This window comes from Limanda limanda, chromosome 13 (assembly GCF_963576545.1).
Source record: "Limanda limanda chromosome 13, fLimLim1.1, whole genome shotgun sequence".
Taxonomy (NCBI): Eukaryota; Metazoa; Chordata; class Actinopteri; order Pleuronectiformes; family Pleuronectidae; genus Limanda; species Limanda limanda.
Window position 1 is genome coordinate 7358234 of NC_083648.1, and position 21098 is coordinate 7379331.

General features: G+C 39.5%; 1 protein-coding gene across 2 annotated transcripts in view; it reads right to left on the minus strand.

The window, feature by feature from the left end:
* Window positions 1–17435, minus strand: part of LOC133018374 (guanine nucleotide exchange factor VAV3-like) — a 51838-nt gene extending 34403 nt beyond the window's left edge. Inside the window, exons 1-12 of one of the 2 annotated variants that reach the window (XM_061084731.1) lie at window positions 17232–17435; window positions 13714–13830; window positions 8549–8607; window positions 8060–8125; window positions 7243–7360; window positions 5992–6084; window positions 5682–5750; window positions 5262–5365; window positions 4150–4249; window positions 3561–3656; window positions 1419–1487; window positions 210–296 (exon numbers count right to left, since the gene is read on the minus strand). In XM_061084731.1, the coding sequence (XP_060940714.1) occupies window positions 210–296; window positions 1419–1487; window positions 3561–3656; window positions 4150–4249; window positions 5262–5365; window positions 5682–5750; window positions 5992–6084; window positions 7243–7360; window positions 8060–8125; window positions 8549–8607; window positions 13714–13830; window positions 17232–17435 (1182 nt within the window). Of the gene's footprint in view, window positions 1–209; window positions 297–1418; window positions 1488–3560; window positions 3657–4149; window positions 4250–5261; window positions 5366–5681; window positions 5751–5991; window positions 6085–7242; window positions 7361–8059; window positions 8126–8548; window positions 8608–13695; window positions 13831–17231 lie in introns of both variants that reach the window. The other variant, XM_061084730.1, reaches the window with a different exon arrangement.
* Window positions 17436–21098: the final 3663 nt, after the last annotated feature.

Here is a 21098-nt window from a genome sequence, read left to right on the forward strand (position 1 = left end):
TGTAAAGAACGTTCTTTGTATATTGTATATTTAATGCAATTGTCAAAGTTGTGTCTTTTTGCTACAGGTTAATTTCCTCAGACAGGTTAATGGAATACTGACTCCCTGGGTTAAGACGACCACTAATAACTGAACTTCCACTGAGAGTAAATAAAATGTCTCCCTGAAATCTCTCTCCCTCAAAACACTAAAAAGATTTTGGGGTTTACCAAGTTTTCGATGGACCTCTGGTACTGGTCGATCTCCCTGAGCGTCTCATTATCCCTCTTCACCTCGTTGACATACTGAGCCAGGTCCTGGGCAGACACACACACACACATATATCACACACACATAGTCTGTGTCAGGTTGAGTTTGTTTAGTATGGAGGTAATGAAATATGTCAGCAAACACTGGACATAGTTATTTGTAAAAAAATATATATATTGCAGTACATTTAAAGGGATAGTTTGAACATTTTGTGAAATCGATTATTCAAATCACATCTACTCGGTTACTTCTTGCAATGAACCATAGAATGTTAATAAAGCTTGCAAAAAGTGGAGCCAATTATTTTCGTCGCCCCCTGTTGGCTCGCTGCAGTACAGGTGATAACTTCAGCATGCCTCCTCCATGTTAGCGAATGGGACATGGACCAAGCTATATAATTTCTTCTCAAAGACAGTTTTCTCCTTGTTGGTTGTTCATGTCACACTGAAGTATGCTCAAGTTTTAATATCTCAGATAAATTTGGTTTTGATTAGTTAAATGATGCTATACCACTTTTTTGCCAAAAACCTCAACATTTCATAGGTTAGGTTAAAGACTATAATGTCTAAAAGTTTAAATATGCAGTTTGTTCAGGGGTTTGGGGTTGTGGTTTTAGTTTAATGTTTAGTTTTTTTTGTGGTCCCCAAAGTCCCTTGAAACGTCCTTGTGCCTTTACAAATAGTTTCAAACAAAGCCTTTCTCAGATAGTTTTGTGTCACAAACCGTCTCTTTATGCTAAGCTCGACTAATCAGTTGCCGGCTGTAGATTCAGATTTAACACCCAGATATGAGAGGGAGATAAGTTTTCTCTTGGCTAGGATAAGCAAATAAGCAAAAATACGTTGTGAAGTGTTTTTGTGTGCCTCTGGGAAAGTGTCCCATTTAAATATTATGAATCAAGTGTTCAAATTGTCAAAAGTTATGTATTTGCTGCATCTCTGTTTGCGGACTCCTCGGGGCTTTCACTCACTTATGTGATGGAAATGTAAAGTTTTTATCCCTTCACACCGGTCTGTCGCAGTGGAACATGAATGATGCATGAGTCTTTTCTTTTCTCCTTCTGATAAAAGTTGATGGCGGCAGAGATTTGTGGAATTATCTCTGGAATCAGCCTGCTGCCGGTAACAAGCTGAAATCACTGTGATTACACCATAAAGCCCTGCACTTACTTTCATGGCGTCGAGAGCGATCTTCAGGTTACTCTTGTCTGCAGCGTCGTGGGTGTGTTTGACTAACTCCTGATGGAGGAGAACAGAGAGGAAATCATGGACCACATTCACACAAACACTTTGACACTGCTTGGACAAACACACTCTGCACTTTGTGATTCGATAACAAGAAAACTTTATGGTAAATTGTGTAGATGGATGTTGTTCTCATGAGAAAAAGGCTTATTTTTAAATGAGAAGACTCAACGTTTAGATTATACTGATTAGATTATACTCTTCAGTTCAAATTATATATTTTTTCACACTTGTCATGTCTTCTCTTTGTTCTCACTTCTCAAGTTGTTACTAAAAAAAGAAAAGAGGTTTTCTCTCTTTGGTCACCACGTGTTTACTCATTGTGGAAACTGCTGGGTCTCTCTACAACATCGAAAGATCTGATCTATTTTTATGTATATTAAAACAGTGGTTCTATTTTATTTTTGATGATTTTGAACGTGTATTTATTCTGTACATTATTCTCTGAATTTCCTCCGTGGGAATCAATAAAGATTATCTTATCTTATCTGAGGTTTTTAGTTTCCAAATTTTACATTAAGTCTTTATCCCTTAATCTTGGTGCTTTGCTCTGTTCCTGTTGATGTTCACCTGTGTATCTCCTTGCTACCTCTGCCTGGATCACCTGTGTTTAGTTTCCTGCTCACGTGCAGACCAGTTATTGTTCATTTATTATAATATCTCTGTTATATCACTGCATGTCTTTGTGTTTGCACCCTGCTTGAGTTGCTAACAGCAACTGAAACAAGACAAAGACGGATAAATATTCTTTCTCTTCCTCTTGGATAAACTTTTCTGAAGCTTTAAACAAATACGGCCGTGGGGGAAAAGACGCTCTGACCGCATCAACCTGCCGAACACATGTCCCTTTGATTAATCAACACATGGGGGTGTATTTGGGGGGAGATTAACCTGCACAGAGGAAGCAATCTGTTGATGAAATCTGTCCAGAGTCTCGTGTGGAAGACCGGGTTTCATTAGCATCACAACACCAGTCAGACAGAAAAAGAGACACTCACACTGGTCCCTGTCAGTGGGAGGACATGATGAGATAACATGTCTGGCACCACTCTCACCATTTTACTAATAAAGGAAATTAGCGCATCATTATTTTCTGTAACGTACAATTGTTTTCTAAACAGATGCAGCCAAGCAGTAAAAAAATCTAAATCATCAACACATCTTTATAAATGGTGATTTGCACATTAATTGTTTAATATCAAGAGATGGGCGTCTTTGCCCTTTAATACCAAAGATACTAAAGTAAGAGATTAACTATTCCTCTGTGTTTTAGAAGCTAAAGCACTCTCACTTAATTTACGCTTCACCTCCTCCTCTTGTTCCTTTTCTTCTTGCCCCTTCCCAAAGTGCCTCCCCAGGGTAGGGGGTGACTGAGAACACTCACCATTTAGACCATTACTCTCTACAACCATTTAAAACTGCTCTCCAGTCATTGTCCTGAACTGCACTGGCAGCCACACGCTGACCTCTGGTTCATACTAACCAGGGGAGACGGTCACAGCGACCGGGAGTGGGGGGATGTGCAGGGATTTGAAAAAAAAAGCAGTTTTTTGCAAGAATCGAAAAATATACATGATCATTTTACACTGCAAAGAATATTAAAAAAAATTGTAATTAACTATCAGATAAATATATGGTCTAATTGTATAATAACTATTTGCAAATGTTTAGATGAGAGACAGACCTGGAATAAAATATCTTCCCCCGAAAAATCCTTGTTTTTAACAATGGATTAATTGAAATGGTGAATGTCAGTGGTGTTTTTTACAGTGTGGATCTGTTTGGACATTGCAAGGGAGGCCAAATTCGTGGAGAACGGCGCCATCAAGTGGACCCATTTAAAACTTCCTGCAAGTTTAAAGATGATAAAACCTCTCGATGAAGAAAACTGTTACTCTTCATGGAAAAAAAGTAATAAAATATGAATGTATTTTACAACCATGAAGGCTTGAGTCCCTCCAACATCCGGTAATATTTGGGCGATGTGGAGACACAGAGCAAAATATGTATGTATACATATGCATAAATGCTGTTTCTCAGAAAGACAGATCAACAGAGTCTCTTTACCTGAAGAAGCAGATGATACTTCAGAACTCTCTGCATCGGAACCACCAGCAGGTCCCTCAGGGTAAACTTCCCATTGTTGGCCCTTTTGGAGCATTCCTGGAATAAATAAATAAACAGTTTGTGTCATTTTACTTTACGATACTGACATTTTTCACAAGCACCAGGGCACAAAACAATTATTTGTCACAGCGTATTTCTTCTCACGTTTTATTTTAAGGGATAATTTGATAAATTATCAAAACCCCTGAGTTTTAGAAAAATGGGAGATCATGAAGATGAGTGAGGCCTAGTTTGTATTATTTTGTATATTCAACTGTATTCTGAGAGCAAACACAGTTTATTTATACATTTACTTTTACTTTAATCAGTAACCCTTGACATAAAAATCTATTATCTTATACAACTCTTACCCACATATCATGGTATATTTCTCTAAATTGTTTGGTTCTATCAAGGTTGGATTGAACGAGACACACAATGCAATAAAAAAACCTGAAACACTGTATGTGTAGTGCACAAAATAAACACTGGGGGTCACTGTACAACGAGATATGTGTGATAAGTGAAGCAGCTTCTTCAGGTGTCAAACCTCCAGCTTCAATCGAACGTCCTCCTTCTCTTTGCAGATGAGGTCCAACACAGCGATGGCGATCTCCACCCGACTGCAGTAGATTCCATAAATGAGCAGCCTAACAATTCAGAGGAAAGACAGTGAGGAGAGATCTCAAACATGATAAACTGTTTATACACAATATGGGAAAGCTTCATTATCTAACTCACATTATGTTAGAATCATATTATTCAAGATAATGAGACTCAACATGATAATGAATCTTCTGCAGGATTCATCTACACTATGATCTCATTTCTAGTAGTGACAAAGACATCCTTAATCGAATATGAGCAGGAAAGTTATGTTGCACTTTCACCACGAATGTTAGAAACAACTCAGACAGAACTTTGTATCATGAACTGACTCAGAGCTTTTTTTAGCCACTGGCTTGTCACAGCTCAAAAGTAAAACTGGTAACAGCACAAATGCAGTTAAAATGTGTGATATATATTCAACAGTAAGTTGAAAACTGCAAGAGAGAGTACAGATGTCTGGAGTGAAACTAAAATGAAACCATCTGTGCACGTGAAACTGACACTATGGAAGTGTGTGAGAGCCAGGTGAGAGAAAAAAATATTTTACAAAGTTGAAATGTCGAGAATTGAGTCAAACTTTTCATTTCATATCAAAAATAATGTAAAAATGACAATTCAAGATTAAAGTCGAAATTTTGAAAATATATTAAACTAACCCTAAAAAAAGCTTGTGCAAATGAAATGGTGATTTTTTTTCTTTCAGTAACAAGGAAATTATTTTTTCTTTGAGAGCATTAACACAATGTATAGCATCGCATAGCTGCTCCTCTACCTGGACTCGATGGACCAGAGGATTTGACTTTATTCTCGACATCTCAACTTCATTCTAAGGATCCAAAATAACCCCCCACCCCTTCTCAAATTTTTCCCTAACGAGATGTTGCTACCAGCCAATGAAATGCTCCCCTCGACGGCCTCTCTGACTTCCACGTGTTGACACCTCGCGAGTCTTACGCAACATGTTGACGCGGAGTGAAGCTACATTAACGATGCTCTTTCATGCTTTCCCCTGCAACCTCACAATAAATATGAATGATTGGAGTTCATGAATACCTCTCTTTGTAGCTGAGGAAAATCTGGTAGAGATTTAAGGCGTTTTTGTTCAGGATGGAGTCCTGCACGTCAACCATCAGGCTCTTGTGAACTTTAACCAGGTCCTGCATTAGACGGAGAAGCTGTTAGTGTCCGGACAGAAACATTTAAGTACGTCTGCCAAGGAGGTTATGTTTCCACCCCTGTCAAACCTTTTATTGAGGGTTTGTTTGTTTGTAAAACTTCAGAGTGGAAAACATACGATTTTAGTGTTGATCTGGATTGGGGACTTTTCTTTTACTCTTTTGAACATTGCAAGATTTTAGTTTTTGATTGCAGCTTGATTGGCGTTAAGGGGAGTGCAGGGCCTTGGCGGAGGTTATGAGCGCCATCCTAGTTTTTAATGTTCTGTGACGAAAAGGGGAAACTTGTGGGACTCACAGGAATGTTGAGAAAGACTTTGTCGATTTCAGCCGCCGAGAAGAACTTCGTCAGTGGATTCAGGAAATACTGGAGAAAGAAAATACAAATAAAAACTCTCTGTTAATCTCTCCAGGTCCTTGTGAAACTACAAACTACAAACAGCTGTGGTGAAACTCAAACTGAAACCAGTAGCAGACATCACAAGGTCACCATCAGTTGGTAGATACAGGAGTTACAGGAAATTTATAAATGTGAATTAGTGCAGTAAAGATTAGAGTAGAATTAAGATGTAACGGTATGTGAAGTGGATGCAGACGAGGAGCAGAACCTTCTCGATGGACTCCAGCGTCTCCGTGTACTTCTCCTCCGTCTGTTTGATCTCCGTCAGGCAGCAGATCCGCACGTCCACCTCTGCCTGCTTCTGGAGAGACGCATACCTCAGAACATGCTCCACACTTATTACTGTCTGATGGAGAAACATGTGGTTTGCTTCTTTATGTTTATTTTGCTAATTTACTGTCGTCTTGAGAAAGAAAGAAGAAAGAAGAGTAAAGAATAAAAGGGAAATATTCAGTAAATGCAGATTCTTTTCAATTTCTATCCATTTGATCTCACCTGATATTAGTACTGCATTACACGGCAATAAAGATTATCTACCATGTTTATGTGAGATCTAAAGTTACCTATTTAGTCCAGGCAAAGTAGCCCATTTTGGAGCCAAAAATAGAAGTAATTGTAAAATAATTTTTTTCAGCATAGATCATTTCTATGAGGTGTCCAGAACAACATACTAAAAGTCCTAAGAAATCCTATATGAGGAAATATGTTTAATTCTCATCAATGTGTGCCAATAAGGCCCAGCAACAATACATTTGAAACTAATTTGACAAGCACATGAGCTCCACACTTATTGAATATGTCCTAATTTGCATAGGCAAACACCATTCATATGTATTACAAATACATACATAAATTCATTTTCAAAGAAACTTGTAATACAAAAAATGTTACGTTTCATGGTTACTTTCATTGTGTAAAGTTTTATTTTGATAGGAGTAAACGAAAAAAATAGCCCTTTTGGGGTGTATTGTTGCCGGGCCTTATTGGCACACATTGATGAGAATTAAACATATTTCCTCAACTAGGATTTCTTAGGACTTTTAGTATGTTGTTCTGGACACCTCATACAAATGATCTATGCTGAAAAAAATTATTTTACAATTAGTCGGTCGGAAAACGCTACTTTGCCTGGACTAATTGTATATACTAATAGCCTGTATGATATAAAACATGTCGTTGTTATAGATCAGGGTATCAAATACTATGAATATAATTGATTCTTAGCTAAAATATTAAAATGCTGCTTTCATGTTCATGTTTCATGTTTCAAGTCATCAAACAATTATCCACTAATATGACATTAAATAATAATCACTTTGCATTATGAGTACTTACACCTTTAAAAACATTAAATTCAAAGAGATATTATATATGACTAATATACTCTTATGACCATATACAGGTGAGACATTTCCATGTAAATTTTGTGTGTGTGTGTGTGTGTGACTCATAGTGGTACCAGTGGGGGAGGCTGCTCAGCCCTCATGAGATCTTCATAGATCTCTCCTCCTGCGTGGTCCTCCTCCAGCCCGTAGACCACCGCGTACAAGTCGTCCTCGTCCTCAAGGGCGTTCTCACTGCAACACACACACACACACACACACACACATTAGCATCTCTAAAATGTATTGATTATTTCCGACATGGAACAATTGTGTAAAAAGCCACACTAACAGCCGTTGGGTTCAGACAGGCTCTATGGATCGTGTGGATCAGATGCAGCATTAACAGTAAAACATGTGCAGGTGTCAAACTTTCTGTGCATCCTCTCTGTGTGACAACAAATCATGTAATAACCGTTAAAATGATAGAGTCGTACGACATTAAATGAAACAATAAGACTCAATTCCTGTTTCTTTCTCAGTCATTTACTCCTCATTAATCACTGATCAGTGCTTTTATGAGATTAAATACTTCATAAAGGAAGAGTGCACAATTCGAGTAACTCCTGATTTGGAAAATGAGTTGTGACATGAAAACAAATAGTGTTTCTGTACATATTTGATTACCCTGATTTGTCTTAGCTCTGGAGCGAGCTGTCAAACAGCTCCATTCACAACCCTGATGTGGGCGGGATGCATTCAGCAGAAACATGCAAGAATTACTCATTCATTTCCTCTGACGGTCTCAGAGAGACGGAGCCTTTAACCACAACATGTGGGTGTCCAGACCCCTGGAGAGCCAGGAGGATGATGAGCAGAGTTCTGCTTCTGAGCAAAATAATCGTGTCCTATCAGCCGCAGTGATGGGCCCACAGAGAGCAGAGTCATACGTACTCAATCAAGTCCTCCAGATTATTGTAAATGTCCTCATCTTTCAGGCTGTCCTCCATCGGGAAGGGCCTGGAAACGACAGCACAGCAGGTTCGGTGTTAATCTCAGTAAACTATACGGGGAAACTATTAGAGGGACTAATGGAAGGAGATATTAAAATATCTGCAGCAGGGAAACGGTTTGGAATATTTTACAGATTCACCAACGCAGCTTTAAGAAAACAAGAAATAGGGCCTTTATTAAGATTTACTGATGTCAAGATTACAAATAAAACACATTAAAACAATGTTATATGATGTAAATATTAAATACTTTTGTACGAATGAAAGCTAACAACTCCTGGTAAAACTGGAGAGTAATGAGTTGTGAGACTATGGTGGTGAGTGGAGGAGGAGACGGAGGTGCATGTGAAAAGGCTTTCGATAACTTTACCTGTTTGTGTTAATTGATGAGTGAGTCTGTTTTGTGTGTTTTTAACATTCTGTGACTTACTTGAATCCTGCCTGTTTTGCAACTGCTGTGTACGAGAGCAGAGACAGAGTGTCCATGACCTGGAGAGAGACAGAAAGAGAGAGTTCATCCTGAGGGGTCCAAAGACAAATGGTCAGCTTCAGACATTAGTTCACACCTGGAATTACATGTGCCTCCTGTGACAAGATCTCACTTCATCGCTCTACACATAAATACACTTATTGTTTCTGTTTGTAAAACCAAACAATGCAGTTTTTAGCCAGTCTGACAACACAGAAGTGTCCTGCAATGTGGATGTGAGAGAGACAGAAGCTGTGTCTCAATTCGACTACTATGTCCCATTTCGAAGGTTCCTTCACATGACAAAAATGTGTCCTTTCATCACCGATTTCACCAGGTGGATCCTTCCAGGCCCAACATATCCCAGGACTCATTTCCCATCAGTGACAAACAGTTTTTTTCGAAGAGGTAACAACGCAGGCAAGTGAGGAGAGGTCCAGTGCTTGAATATCCTGCTTCAACTTAACCAAACACGTTAAAATATCAAGAGACATTTAAACTTTCTTGTCTTGTCCAGGTTCAGTTCTGTTGCCAGGCAGCAGGCACGTGCACAGATAGACCCCCTAGTGGTGCTCAAGCACGTGCCCTTTTGCCCTGGATGAGAAAAGTGCCCTTCTGGTGGAGCCCAATTTTTTCCTCATTCATCAATATTTAAGAATAAAAATTACTCTCTCTGTCATCAACCCCAATGTGTTTTGATATCTGACGGGGCATTTATTTGAGTTCTTGTTCGAATTTCGCCTCGACATGCTCCGTGGCGGTCACAAGCCCCCTCCTCCTCCTCCTCCTCCTCCTCCTCCTCCTCCTCCTCCTCCTCCTCCTTATGTAAGTCACTCTTGATTATTATGCACAAAATTGATTTATCTCATTTACAAAATTTAAATTAAATCAAACATGTGGTTCCCGTCACTGGTCGACTCCAGTCAATGCTACAGATTGAAAAATATAGAATAAGCGTAATCATTTAGGTTATAGATTAGACAATAGCCAAGAATAATCAACTGAGTGGGGACCTAAAAAGACGTTTGGGAGAAATTGTTATTATTTCAAAAGGTGAACTTACTGTGTGTTCAGTGTTAAATTGAGATTTTTTATTATTTGGGAGTTTTTGTTACTTTTTGTTCATGTGGCTTTAGAAGTACAATTTGTAAGTAGGGCAAACAAACCACGCTGAGTTTGCTTCTCACATGTGGCTGCAACTGACTCAGAGGATCAGACGAGTCAAGTGTGAGAATTCGTTTTGAAGACGTCCTAAAAGTATTAACGCTTTAGTACGTGAGGTGAACAAATAATAGATTGTTTTCAGCGTATTTGTGAGTTCTTCCGGTTCCCTGGAAGAATGGATGCTTAACTTTTTTCTTTTTGTGTTTCTCTTTATGAGTTATCCAACTATCCGCGTTAAATATGTGACAGGTGTGATTTACAGCCAAATGAAATTTAAGTTATTAAATCTCTAAATAGATTATGGTAATTCTACATTTGAAATGTTCTTTTTATAATTCAAATGTGTTTAATAATTATTTAATTTGCAGCAAATCAAAAGTATATATATATATTTTTTTTTAAATCAACTGATTGTCTTGTGACCTTCAGGTGTGTTTCAGGTGTATCATCTGGGAATAATGACACACGACTGATGAGTTAGATCCTCTCACATCAGATTCTTCTTTTTGTTTCAGTGAAGACAGAAGTTTGAGTGCTGCAAACAATAAATAATTCAGATGCCATTTGTACTTTTGTCTAACATTTGTCTTCATTTCATATCACCAAACACCTGTGTTCAGCCACAGCCGCAGAAACTCATTCACACAGGAAGAGGGGACAAGGTGCAAACAGCTTCTGATATCTCAACCCTTTAAAAATGTATTTTTCAACACTACTGGTGAATCCAAATCTTACTTTACAGTTCTGTTCCTAACTTCTTCAGAGCAGAAATTAGAAAATGAGCAAATTAACCGACTAACTAATTATTTTGAGGGATTTCTCAAGACTTTATGTCCATTATTTAGCTATTTCTCCAACAGTATTTGCCTCGGCATTACGCTCAGTGTTGGTGGAGTCAGTTCTTTTGCAAGGCCTGATAAAGGAACATTAATAATTTTTATAGCAGTTTTCAATAGCTTTCTCCACTCATTTGTACTAAAAGACTTTGGATGCACAGATAAAAAGATTTGTTCATTTAACTTTCTGTTCTCTCATTCACACACACAGACACACACACACACACACACACACACACACACACACACACACACACACACACACACACACACACACACACACACACACACACACACACACACACACACACACACACACACACACACACACACACACTCTCACACACACACACACACACACACACACACCTCCAACACCACAGACACTCTGCTGACGACCATTCTGTCTCTGTCTTCTCGTCAGAATAAGAAGCGAGTTCACTGTCAACTAGGCTTTCACTTTGGTGCTTTGTTGCATATCGATGAACATAATAAGTAGAAAGCGAAAACAAAAGGTAAAATATAAGGAAAAAGACAGAGGAACTTTAAGTACCAGAGCAGAATCATAAGTAAAAGCTAGACAATAAAAAATAATGACACAACAATGAAATGTATAAAAATGAATATGTAAAAACTATATCAAATATATGTTTGTCTCCTTATATTGTAGTTTGTGCTGATTTAAGTGAATGAGAGACAAGAAATGATTTGCACATAACTACACAACATTATTTTACACCTCAAATTGTGTTACTATCACCAACACGTTTCCACTCTTAATGCTATAGCTTCATATTCACCACAAAGATATAAGATTAGCATCAACTTTATCATCTGAATCCACCTAACACAGTCAGAAAAGAACATTTACTGCACTTTTCTGTTTGAGTGAATTCAAGTTACTATCTTGAATTCAGTCGAGAGAAGCACTAAACCCATTTCACCTCTCAGCCCTCCTGGCAGCTCCATGCGGTCAGCGTGGCTGCCCGAGGTGAAGCCTGTAGTAAGTCACGGCAGGAATGTAGGTTAGAGAGCTCTCATTAGATATTCAGCGGACTAACGCTCAGTCTACGGCTCGAGTTGGCACAACCCCGCGCGAGTGGATTAGACCGTGGCTGAGATTTGAGATGTTCTCTTTTGGATGTTTTCTGGAAAATAGGGAAGAGATTGAGCATTTCTCATTCAGTTGTACAACACTTCCTGGAGTCAATCCAGTCCAATCACCAAACCTGCCAACAGCCGTATTTTTAACTAATAATGTGAGGGGGTGGGGACAAGAAATGATGGCAGTGCAATCTTCCCCCCCGCACCGGAAGCTTGTTTGTTCGATGGACAACTCTTTAACATGACTGAGATTATGCAGCCCTGCTTGGATGTGCTGCACATGTTTGCAGGCACCACCTCCCCTGCAGGATTATCAGTGGGCAGATTAACTGGAAGCTTCTTTAGAACATTACACACTGAATGGAAAGGAAATGGTCTGTGTGGGAAACTGCACGCGAAGCTCTGCATGCAAGCCCCCATAGTTCTCAAAGACTTAAGACCATTCTCCATCCCCTGCAGGGAAGTGATTTAAACATTGCAACTGTTATAATGTGTAATCAGACTGAATAAAAGAGAATTTATATATTTATCTCTGTGCACCGCCGACACATCTTAATTAAAATACCTGAGAATGTGAAAAAACTACATGAGATCCATCAAAAATTACTTCAACTAGACACAAATCTTTATCAAGTGAAATATTGCATGAGCTAAATAAGTCACATGAACTCCTTTTGACCAGAGATTACAGGCTTTTATAATCTTTATTATTTAAAATCTACGGAATTATATAATTATAAATATATTAATTATATTAATACAAATAAAATCCGCTCTAGCAAATATATACTGTAAATATAAAGATGGACGACGCAATTAGCCAGACTGTCTTCAGTAGCGATCGGGGAATGGAGCGACAATTCTGTCCCATCTGCTAACATGGAGGAGGCTGGATTTGTGACCTATATTGCAGCCAGCCACCAGGCGACATTTAAATACTTTGGCTTTTCTTAAGGAAAGCTGTCGTATCGTCCATCTTTATAAACAGTGTATTGTTAGAATACTTTCTCTGTGGATTGCCTATAGATTGTCTGATGACTACAAACGCTTTGAAGCTAAGCTAAGCACCAAATGCACTGAAGTAAGGAAATGTGAGTGAGTGTTTCTTTGAGTAAATTCCGGCTGCTGTGCTGTGAGTCCACTGAGCAGCGAGGAGAAGTGCACTACAAAGCCACTGACCTGATAACACTGTGTGGCTCCCACAATAACACAGCAATAAAAACGGAGTCGACCCCTTCAGACAAACACCAGGAGGATGCTCGGCAATGTATGGAGGAAATGGAATGCTTTTAAACTCACGCGCTCGCACAAACGCACACACACACACACAAACACACACACACACAAGCCTTATTTCCATCAGAGGCAAACACACTATACCTCTGACTCGCTCTATGTCTTACTAATTTTCAGCAATTTGACTTTGCGTCATGCACTTCTTTTTACTTTTTACCCAACTATAACATTGAATGTATGGTTTGCATGTCACTTTAACAGAAACACACTTTTTACCGATTCTGGATTTAACACAGGAGTTTTCTGCTCAAGCTTTTCCAGAAAATATTAGAAAATACCTCTGTGGACCAGTATTTTTAAATAGTGTGTAGAAAAAATGTAACTTTTTCTTTTGTGTTACAGGAATTCAGTGAATGACAAGCTGCTTGGTAAACCATGGCACAGTTTTGGTTTTTGTGTGAAACGTTCTCAGAACGTGACCTGTTTTTCTCAACAATGCATCTGAATTTCTGAACACAGCCACTACAATCCTTATTATCAGTACCACTCACAGGAAGTTGAAGTCACAGATGAACAGTAGATTACTTCAAACCTCAACCCAAATCGTTTCCTTATAACACAGATAAAATGTGCGAGACCCCAAAAAGCTCACGGACTTTCATAAGTCGTTGCTAAAGAAGATGGCAGCTAAAAGGAGAACTGCTGGAGAATATCATCTTATGTGAAAAGGCAGGATTGCTTCTTCATGTGGCGACAGAAATACGTAACGATGGATGTGGGTGTTACCTTTCCGAAGTCTCGAACGTCGAAAAGATCAAAGGCTTCAAATAAGTCGGTTTTCTTCATCCCGAACACATCGCAGCACGACGTCAGGAACGTGCGGATGTTCTTCAAGCACAGGAACTACACAGAGCAACGACAGAAAATCATGTTTAGACCATTTTTGTATTTTCACACTTTTTCTTTTGCCATAAAGCAGCGTTAAAATGGCAGAGTTAATAAATGATACATACAAATCCTTCCATTATCTATACTGCTTATATTTTGAGGGTCGCAGGGGAGGGCTGGAGCCAAACCCTGCTGACCTTGGCCAAGAGTGGGGGTGCACCCTGGACTATTACAGGGCTGATATATAGAGACACCCATTCACAGAGTCTCCAATCAACCTAAACCCTTATATATAAACACATTTGACACATATTTCATATATAAATACATATGTTTGAGTCAAGCTCTGGCTAATTCAACTAAAAATCCCCTTACACATACAGTGCACATATAAAGTATTCAAGCAGTAAACAATTACCAGCATTATTAAGTGATGACTTAAAGAGAAGCTCATAATGTGATAATTTACTGTATTAACAGGGCTAACTAGATTCTTGGGAACAGATAGGCAGCTTTTATCAGGCCATCGTGGAGGCGCCTGTAATTACTCCACCGCCCTCTGGGGCCCTGCTTGTCTGTGGAGGAAGGGCAGAATCCTGCCTGATTCCCTGAATACAGTCAACGTTCTGGGGCAGCTTCTCGTCTTCATGTCCTCTTTGGGTGTAAAATCGTCCACGTTGTTTGATATTATCTTATTTGTCGCTGCACAGTTTATTTGCTGATGAGGAAACTTCCCATTGGATCTGAGTTGTTCTCTCATTTTTATATGAAAACATAGAGTAAATAATGTAAGAAGAGCTAAGAATGTGAGTACACTTCCTTTCTTAGGTCGAACATACATTATGATAAATAAAGTACTTTTCTCCGCATCATCACAGTACACTGCTCCCTCACCATCCACTCCATTACCTCCATGCCCTTGATTCTACTTCCAGGATCGCAGGTCAGCAGGGCACAATGAAAGAGCCATTTCAAATCTGGCACACATGCCTAGTCAGATGGCCTACAGCTGCAGGCTGGGACTTGCCATTGTCCAGCATTTTATGCACCGTGTTCGCTTTCACTCTCTGAAGACAAGTGGACGCACACTGACAGAGCACGTACAGAACTCTGCAGAGCGGAAACTGACATTTATTTATCACGACGTTTAATATATTTTTTTTTGATACATGTGTGGCCAGAAAAGTCAAAACAGTTGCTCTGATTAAATCTTTTTGAAAGTACCTAAACATTTACAACAACATCTTTCAAAAAGAAACCAAACGATATCAGTTCTACTTGTGTAAAAACTGTTTTGTGTGCTTGCTTCATGTAATGCATTCTTTGACATTAGCTCTTACTGTGCGATAGATTACTCGGAATCAAATGTCTTATTGAGTCTGAGTCAAATGCAACATCCTTTAAAGAAAATGAAAATATACAGATCTAACCGCTTGCAATGTTGCACAGGAAGTCTTTTTCTAATACTGTGACAAAGTACCACAATGAAACTCAGGCAAAAGATGTTATTCAATCAATCTGAACCAAATTACACACACTAATAGATAGTAGTCCCTTAAATATGCCAGATTTTTTCAGCAATATACATAAATTATTCTCAATATAAACAGTGCCCTGTCATGAAAGTGTAATCTAAATAAATAATCTTTCTCTGTGTGTTGAAATCACAGTCTCCTCATAACTCAACACTACACTCGCTGGGCTGCGGTCTCAGTGGCGAGCCGACCACAAGCCGCTGCACAAATAGTCAGCGTTCCCAAATTAATGGGAGGATCAAAGCCAGGATGTTATCAGGCGTCTCCAGCGGCAGCAGCAGGAACAATGAGTAAGAGGGCGCTCAGTCCAACCGTGCTCCACTCATGTGGCTTTTTCTCAGGCTGGAGGATGTTAGGAGCTCTGTCACTTATTCCAGAGCCGGCGACACAGAGTCACGGAAACAGGACGCGGCAGTTTTATGGTTCACGATCATATTTCAGGAGGAGCAGATGGCTGAAGACAGGTCCACATGAGATAATCTCTGCAGCCAGGGTCTGGCAGAGGTCACTGTGTGGCCTGAATGTTTACAGTGACAGTTATCGGGTTGAGAGGGAGCCAGAGGGAAAAGACCACGGCTCCCAGACTGATGGGACTTGGTGAGTGTGGCAGATGGAACCTGATCAAAAACTCGCCTTAGGCTACAAAGCCTGACAATCGACTGGTCTGTTTGAAAATCATGGAATAACCCAGAGGTGAAGAAAATAGAGCTACCTCCCCCCACACCTCTGCATGAAACTCTGCAATAAGAATGTGCCTGTTGTTCCCTGCAGGTACAAATCACAAAACTTTATTTTTCATAAGGGCCTTCAACTAAGCTATTTTTCATTTTCACTTTATTATTTTGATATTTACCTATTTGTGCTTTAAGTGGGTTTAAACTCTGCTTTCTGAATTTAAATGATCTCTTTTCATTTTGTCTCTGGGTCGTTGTTGACATCCCTGAACTGCACCTTGAATCCATGTGTGAAATGTGCTTTAGAAATAAAACTGCCTCACCTTCACGCACAGCATATTATACAACTGTTGTTCATAAGCATGATACAAAATACTGTAAGTCTCAAGAAGCTGTTTATGATTTATAAAACTGACTTAAACACACAGATATGCAGATATTGACATCTGACACTATATGTTTGACTTCTAGAAGAATCTGAGTCAAAGCATGTCTCCAGTTCCTTGCACAAGTTAGCTGCAGAAAAGGAAAGAGAACAGACAGAAAAGTAAAGAGGACAGACAGAAGAGGATACAGGACAGACAGTAGAGGACACACAGAAAAGGAGAGATGAGAAACATATAGAGGACAGACAGAAAAGGAAAGAGGACAGACAGACAAGGATACAGGACAAACAGAAAAAGAGGGGACAGACAGAAAAGGAGAGAAGACAGACAGATAGAGGACACACAGAAAAGGAGAGATGAGAAACAGATAGAGGACACACTGAAAAGGAAAGAGGACAGACAGAAAAGGAAAGAGGACAGACAGGCAAGGATACAGGACAAACAGAAAAAGAGGGGACAGACAGAAAAGGAAAGAGACAGGAAGGTAGAGGACACACAGAAAAGGAGAGATGAGAAACAGATAGAGGACACACTGAAAAGGAAAGAGGACAGACAGAAAAGGAAAGAGGACAGACAGGCAAGGATACAGGACAAACAGAAAAAGAGGGGACAGACAGAAAAGGTGAGAGGACAGAAAGAAAATGAGAGGGGACAAACAGATAGAGGACAGACAGAAAAGGATAAAGACACACAGAGAAGGATATGGAACAGACAGAAAAGGATATAGGACCGAGAGAAAAGGATATGGGACAGACAGAAAAGAATAGAGGGCATACAGATAGAAAAGGACAGAAAGGGACAGACACAGAGGATGCATGTACCTGAGACATCTGCGGCCTGAGGTTGATCTTCTTCAGGTTGATGGTGAGGGGTCTCAGGTTGTTCAGCAGCTGGCACAGCAGGACCCCGTCCCGCAGGGTCTGCGCCAGGTCGAACACCTGCGCCGTGTCCGCGGTCACCCGGTGGTTCACCGGCAGCACGTTGCATCCGATCAGCCAAACCAGGCACTGCCTCCAGTGCTCCATGGTGTCCAGGGGAGTGGGGGGGGGGACCAGGCGGGTCAGTGCAGCGTGGGGACCGGACACTGTGTCCCTGGTTCTACCGGGTGCATGATGGACTCAGCTCCGGTGGGTCGTCCCTCTGAGCTGCAGCTTGTTCTCAGGAGGACACACAGCTGCTCCGCGGAGAAACCCCCTCTGTCTGTGTGTGTGTGTGAGTGTGTGTGTGTGTGTGTGTGTGTGTGTGTGTGTGTGTGTGTGTGTGTGTGTGTGTGTGTGTGTGTGTGTGTGTGTGTGTGTGTGTGTGTGTGTGTGTGTGTGTCTGTGTGTGTGCGTGTGTCTGTCTGTGTGTCTGTCAACTTCCCCTTCCTCCTTCTGTCAGCTTCCTCAGGGGTGGACCCAACGTCCCATCAGCTGTTTTCTCCACTTAGACTCCTAAACACACCTTTACTCTGAAAGGAACTGTTCATAATAATAATAATAATAATAGCAATAATAATAATAAAACTTTATCTGTATAACATCTTTCATACAAGAAATGCAGTTAAAAGTGCTTTACACACAATACAGATGAAAATAAAATCATTTTTAAAATCTAATTCAAATAAGAATGTAACAGATTTTAAGAAACATAATAACATTTTTTGTTTACATGACATTTAAAAGATCTAGTTAAAGGCTGAAGGAAAGCGAAATGCTTTAATTTTTCAAGTAATTTATTAGTCCTGCAAGATAGATTAGCAATGTTACAGCAGCTGCACATTACTTTGACAGTGGAAGGAATGAGGGGTCCAACATTATACCCATTATCTTATAGTACTTATTTATGAATTTGTGTCTAGATTGAGATTAAGTTTGATATATATATATTTCCTAATTTAAACCCCGGCTGTGATATGAGCCGTCGGACCCCCTCATGCTTTCCACTGTAAGAGTAAGTAATTTCACTGTTTTGGGCAAATACAATACTTTTATAATAATTTATCATTGAAGATGTAATTATACTTTATAAGTAGTAGTATTGGAAGTATAAGTAGTAGCAGTGGTAGTAGTATTAACTGTAGTGGTAGAAGTAGTAGAAGTAGTGTAGTACTGGGTGAGGTATATTCCTTATGAGTGGAGTTTATATTCCTATACAATCTGGAAGAAGCTGCAGAATCCTGATTGTGAAGTTTATTGTGTTTTTAACCCTAACAGATCCGTAGATGTTGAATCAACCCTGAGACTAAATACAAAAACCTGATTTAGATGATTAATTGACGTTTAAGGTGAATCAATCAATCGCCTATAAAATTCCAGCACTTATTACGAGGGGCTGTGTGTGACTGTGTCTGTGAGTAATCCTCCTCCCCCCCACACGCTCAGCAGACATTCCATGTGGATTACAAACAGCTTTCAGGTGACCATAATCTGAGTTTTTTGTTGGCAGGTGTGTTCTGATCTATTTGTTTCAGTATAACCAGATAGAAGAGAATCAAGGGATCTAACAGAGGCAGAGAGAAGCACAGCCACAGGATTTACGGTAGATCACTGTCAGTAAACCCGTGACATAAACACAGGAAGGAAGCCGAGGGATCCCGTCATATTTCAGCCTGCGTGTGGGAGCCAGATGTTTCCTCAGACATTGATCAGGCTTATGGACTTACACTCGTATAAGAGTAAATGGGTTTTCTTACTATGAATATACAGAATAAATCTTATAATGCCATGAAAATGTTGTCTATGCTATATCAGATCATAACTCAACAAACACATTGTGCATTTTAGGAATTAAATGCATTTAGGAGTGAAATGCACAATGGTGCTTCTTGAACAAACACTATACCAAACTGACACACTTTCAGCAAGGCATTTGTGAAATTTGATATTGATTAATTAATGAATATATATATATATATATAATGTTATATGTCAATGTGACAACTGTGACACGTCACTCTTTAGTTTATGAATAAGGCCTAATGTCTGGTAGCTGAAGTCAAGAGAAGTGGCTGATTTAAGGTGGGTTAGGCTAGGTTATCTTATCTTGGGTTATATTATCTTGGTTTAGCTTATTTTAGCTTATCTTAGTTGACCTTAGCTTATCATATTTTAGGTGAGGTTAGCAAAGGTTTCTTTAATGCTGCTTTTAATTCTAAATCACTTCCCCAAGCTTTCTGCAGCATTACTGGATACAGTTCTCATTCCATGTGTTTTCCCTTTTAACGTAGTTTTATTTTTGTGATGTCTTTTTCATTCTTCCATCTCTGGATATGTTGTGCATTCCCCTTTTTGTGCTTTGAATATTCTCCTCAGGAGTCACTGTGGTGGACACCACAACAGAGCTCAAAGGAGGGTGACCAACTTCATCCTCTATGTGTCCTGAAGTTGCTCTGCTTGGTGTGACAACACTTTCTCAACTTTGTCTCAGTGATGACAGTGTTTTCAGTTGATTACACTGCCCTCGAGTGGCCAAAGCTGTCACAATCACACCATTGACAAACCAAAGCCTCTCTGAATGAGTTACAATATCAGAAGGGGTGGATAAACTGAGCAACTGGAGATTTTTCAATTTTTTTTGTGATAATTAGCAGCTGAACACACATCTGTGCTGCTGCTGTTTGTTTGGCGAGTGTCCGTATAAATCCTTTCACATTTAAATCATCTCTCTTGGTGCAGGCCTTAAGTGTGCCATGCAAGTTGAACGATTAAGGGTGAGAAGGAAATATAAAAGAAACAAATTAGTTGTTTAATATTAGTAAATGTAGTCAGGATATCAATAAATTGAAGCCTAATATTAAAAATAACTGCTCCTCAGGTTACAATTTGTCAAAAAGACTGTTTGTGATGTCGATGCAAACAGTCTGGCACTAAGTTTGGCCGACATGTACAAAAATCGTTTGGACATTTGCAGTGGTGGGAAGTAACAAAGTAGAAATACTTCGTTACTGTACTTAAGTAGAATTCTCACATATCTGTACTTTACTTGAGTATTTATTTTCCTGACGACTTTTAACTTTTACTCGCTACATTTGAGCACAAATATCTGTACTTTCTACTTCTTACATTCTCAAAACTGGCTCGTTACTTGAGCAGCAGAGGTTGGCGCAACGTGCACCTTTACGCACGGCGCAACTCTCTCTCACCTTCTCGCTCCTGCAGGAGCTCGGTTCAGTCTTTATTAGGGCCCGAGCACTGACAGGCACTGACAGACGTGAGGCCCTATTGAAATTGTAAGGATTATTATTCAGGCAAATGAATTTTCTTTTTGAGGGCTTTTATTGGGTGACTGTACATAATTTTTTGAAGGTATTCCTTTTTCGATTCACATTCGTTTTCCCTTTCCTGCTTCGTGTCAACATCTGCACATAAATACATAGCTCGAAGCAGAAAGTGGTTAACTTTTCTTAAAGAAAATATTGGAAGTAGTTGGTTTAAACAAAAACTGTTGGCCAATAGACTAGCATTGGTTGGCCGTGTCTACTTAGTCTTACACGTCCACGTAAACAAAACAAACAGATTTAAAACAAGTCAAGATGCAAAAACAAACAACACAACCAATTATATAAGCAAACGCAAAAACAACTTTCAGCCAACCCAACCAAAAACTAACACTGTGTCGTGGACTACTGCATATTCACACACACAATTCAGGTTTTTTAATGGACCTCGCCAAATGGAACCCTTGGTAATCAGGCCCAGTTTTCCACT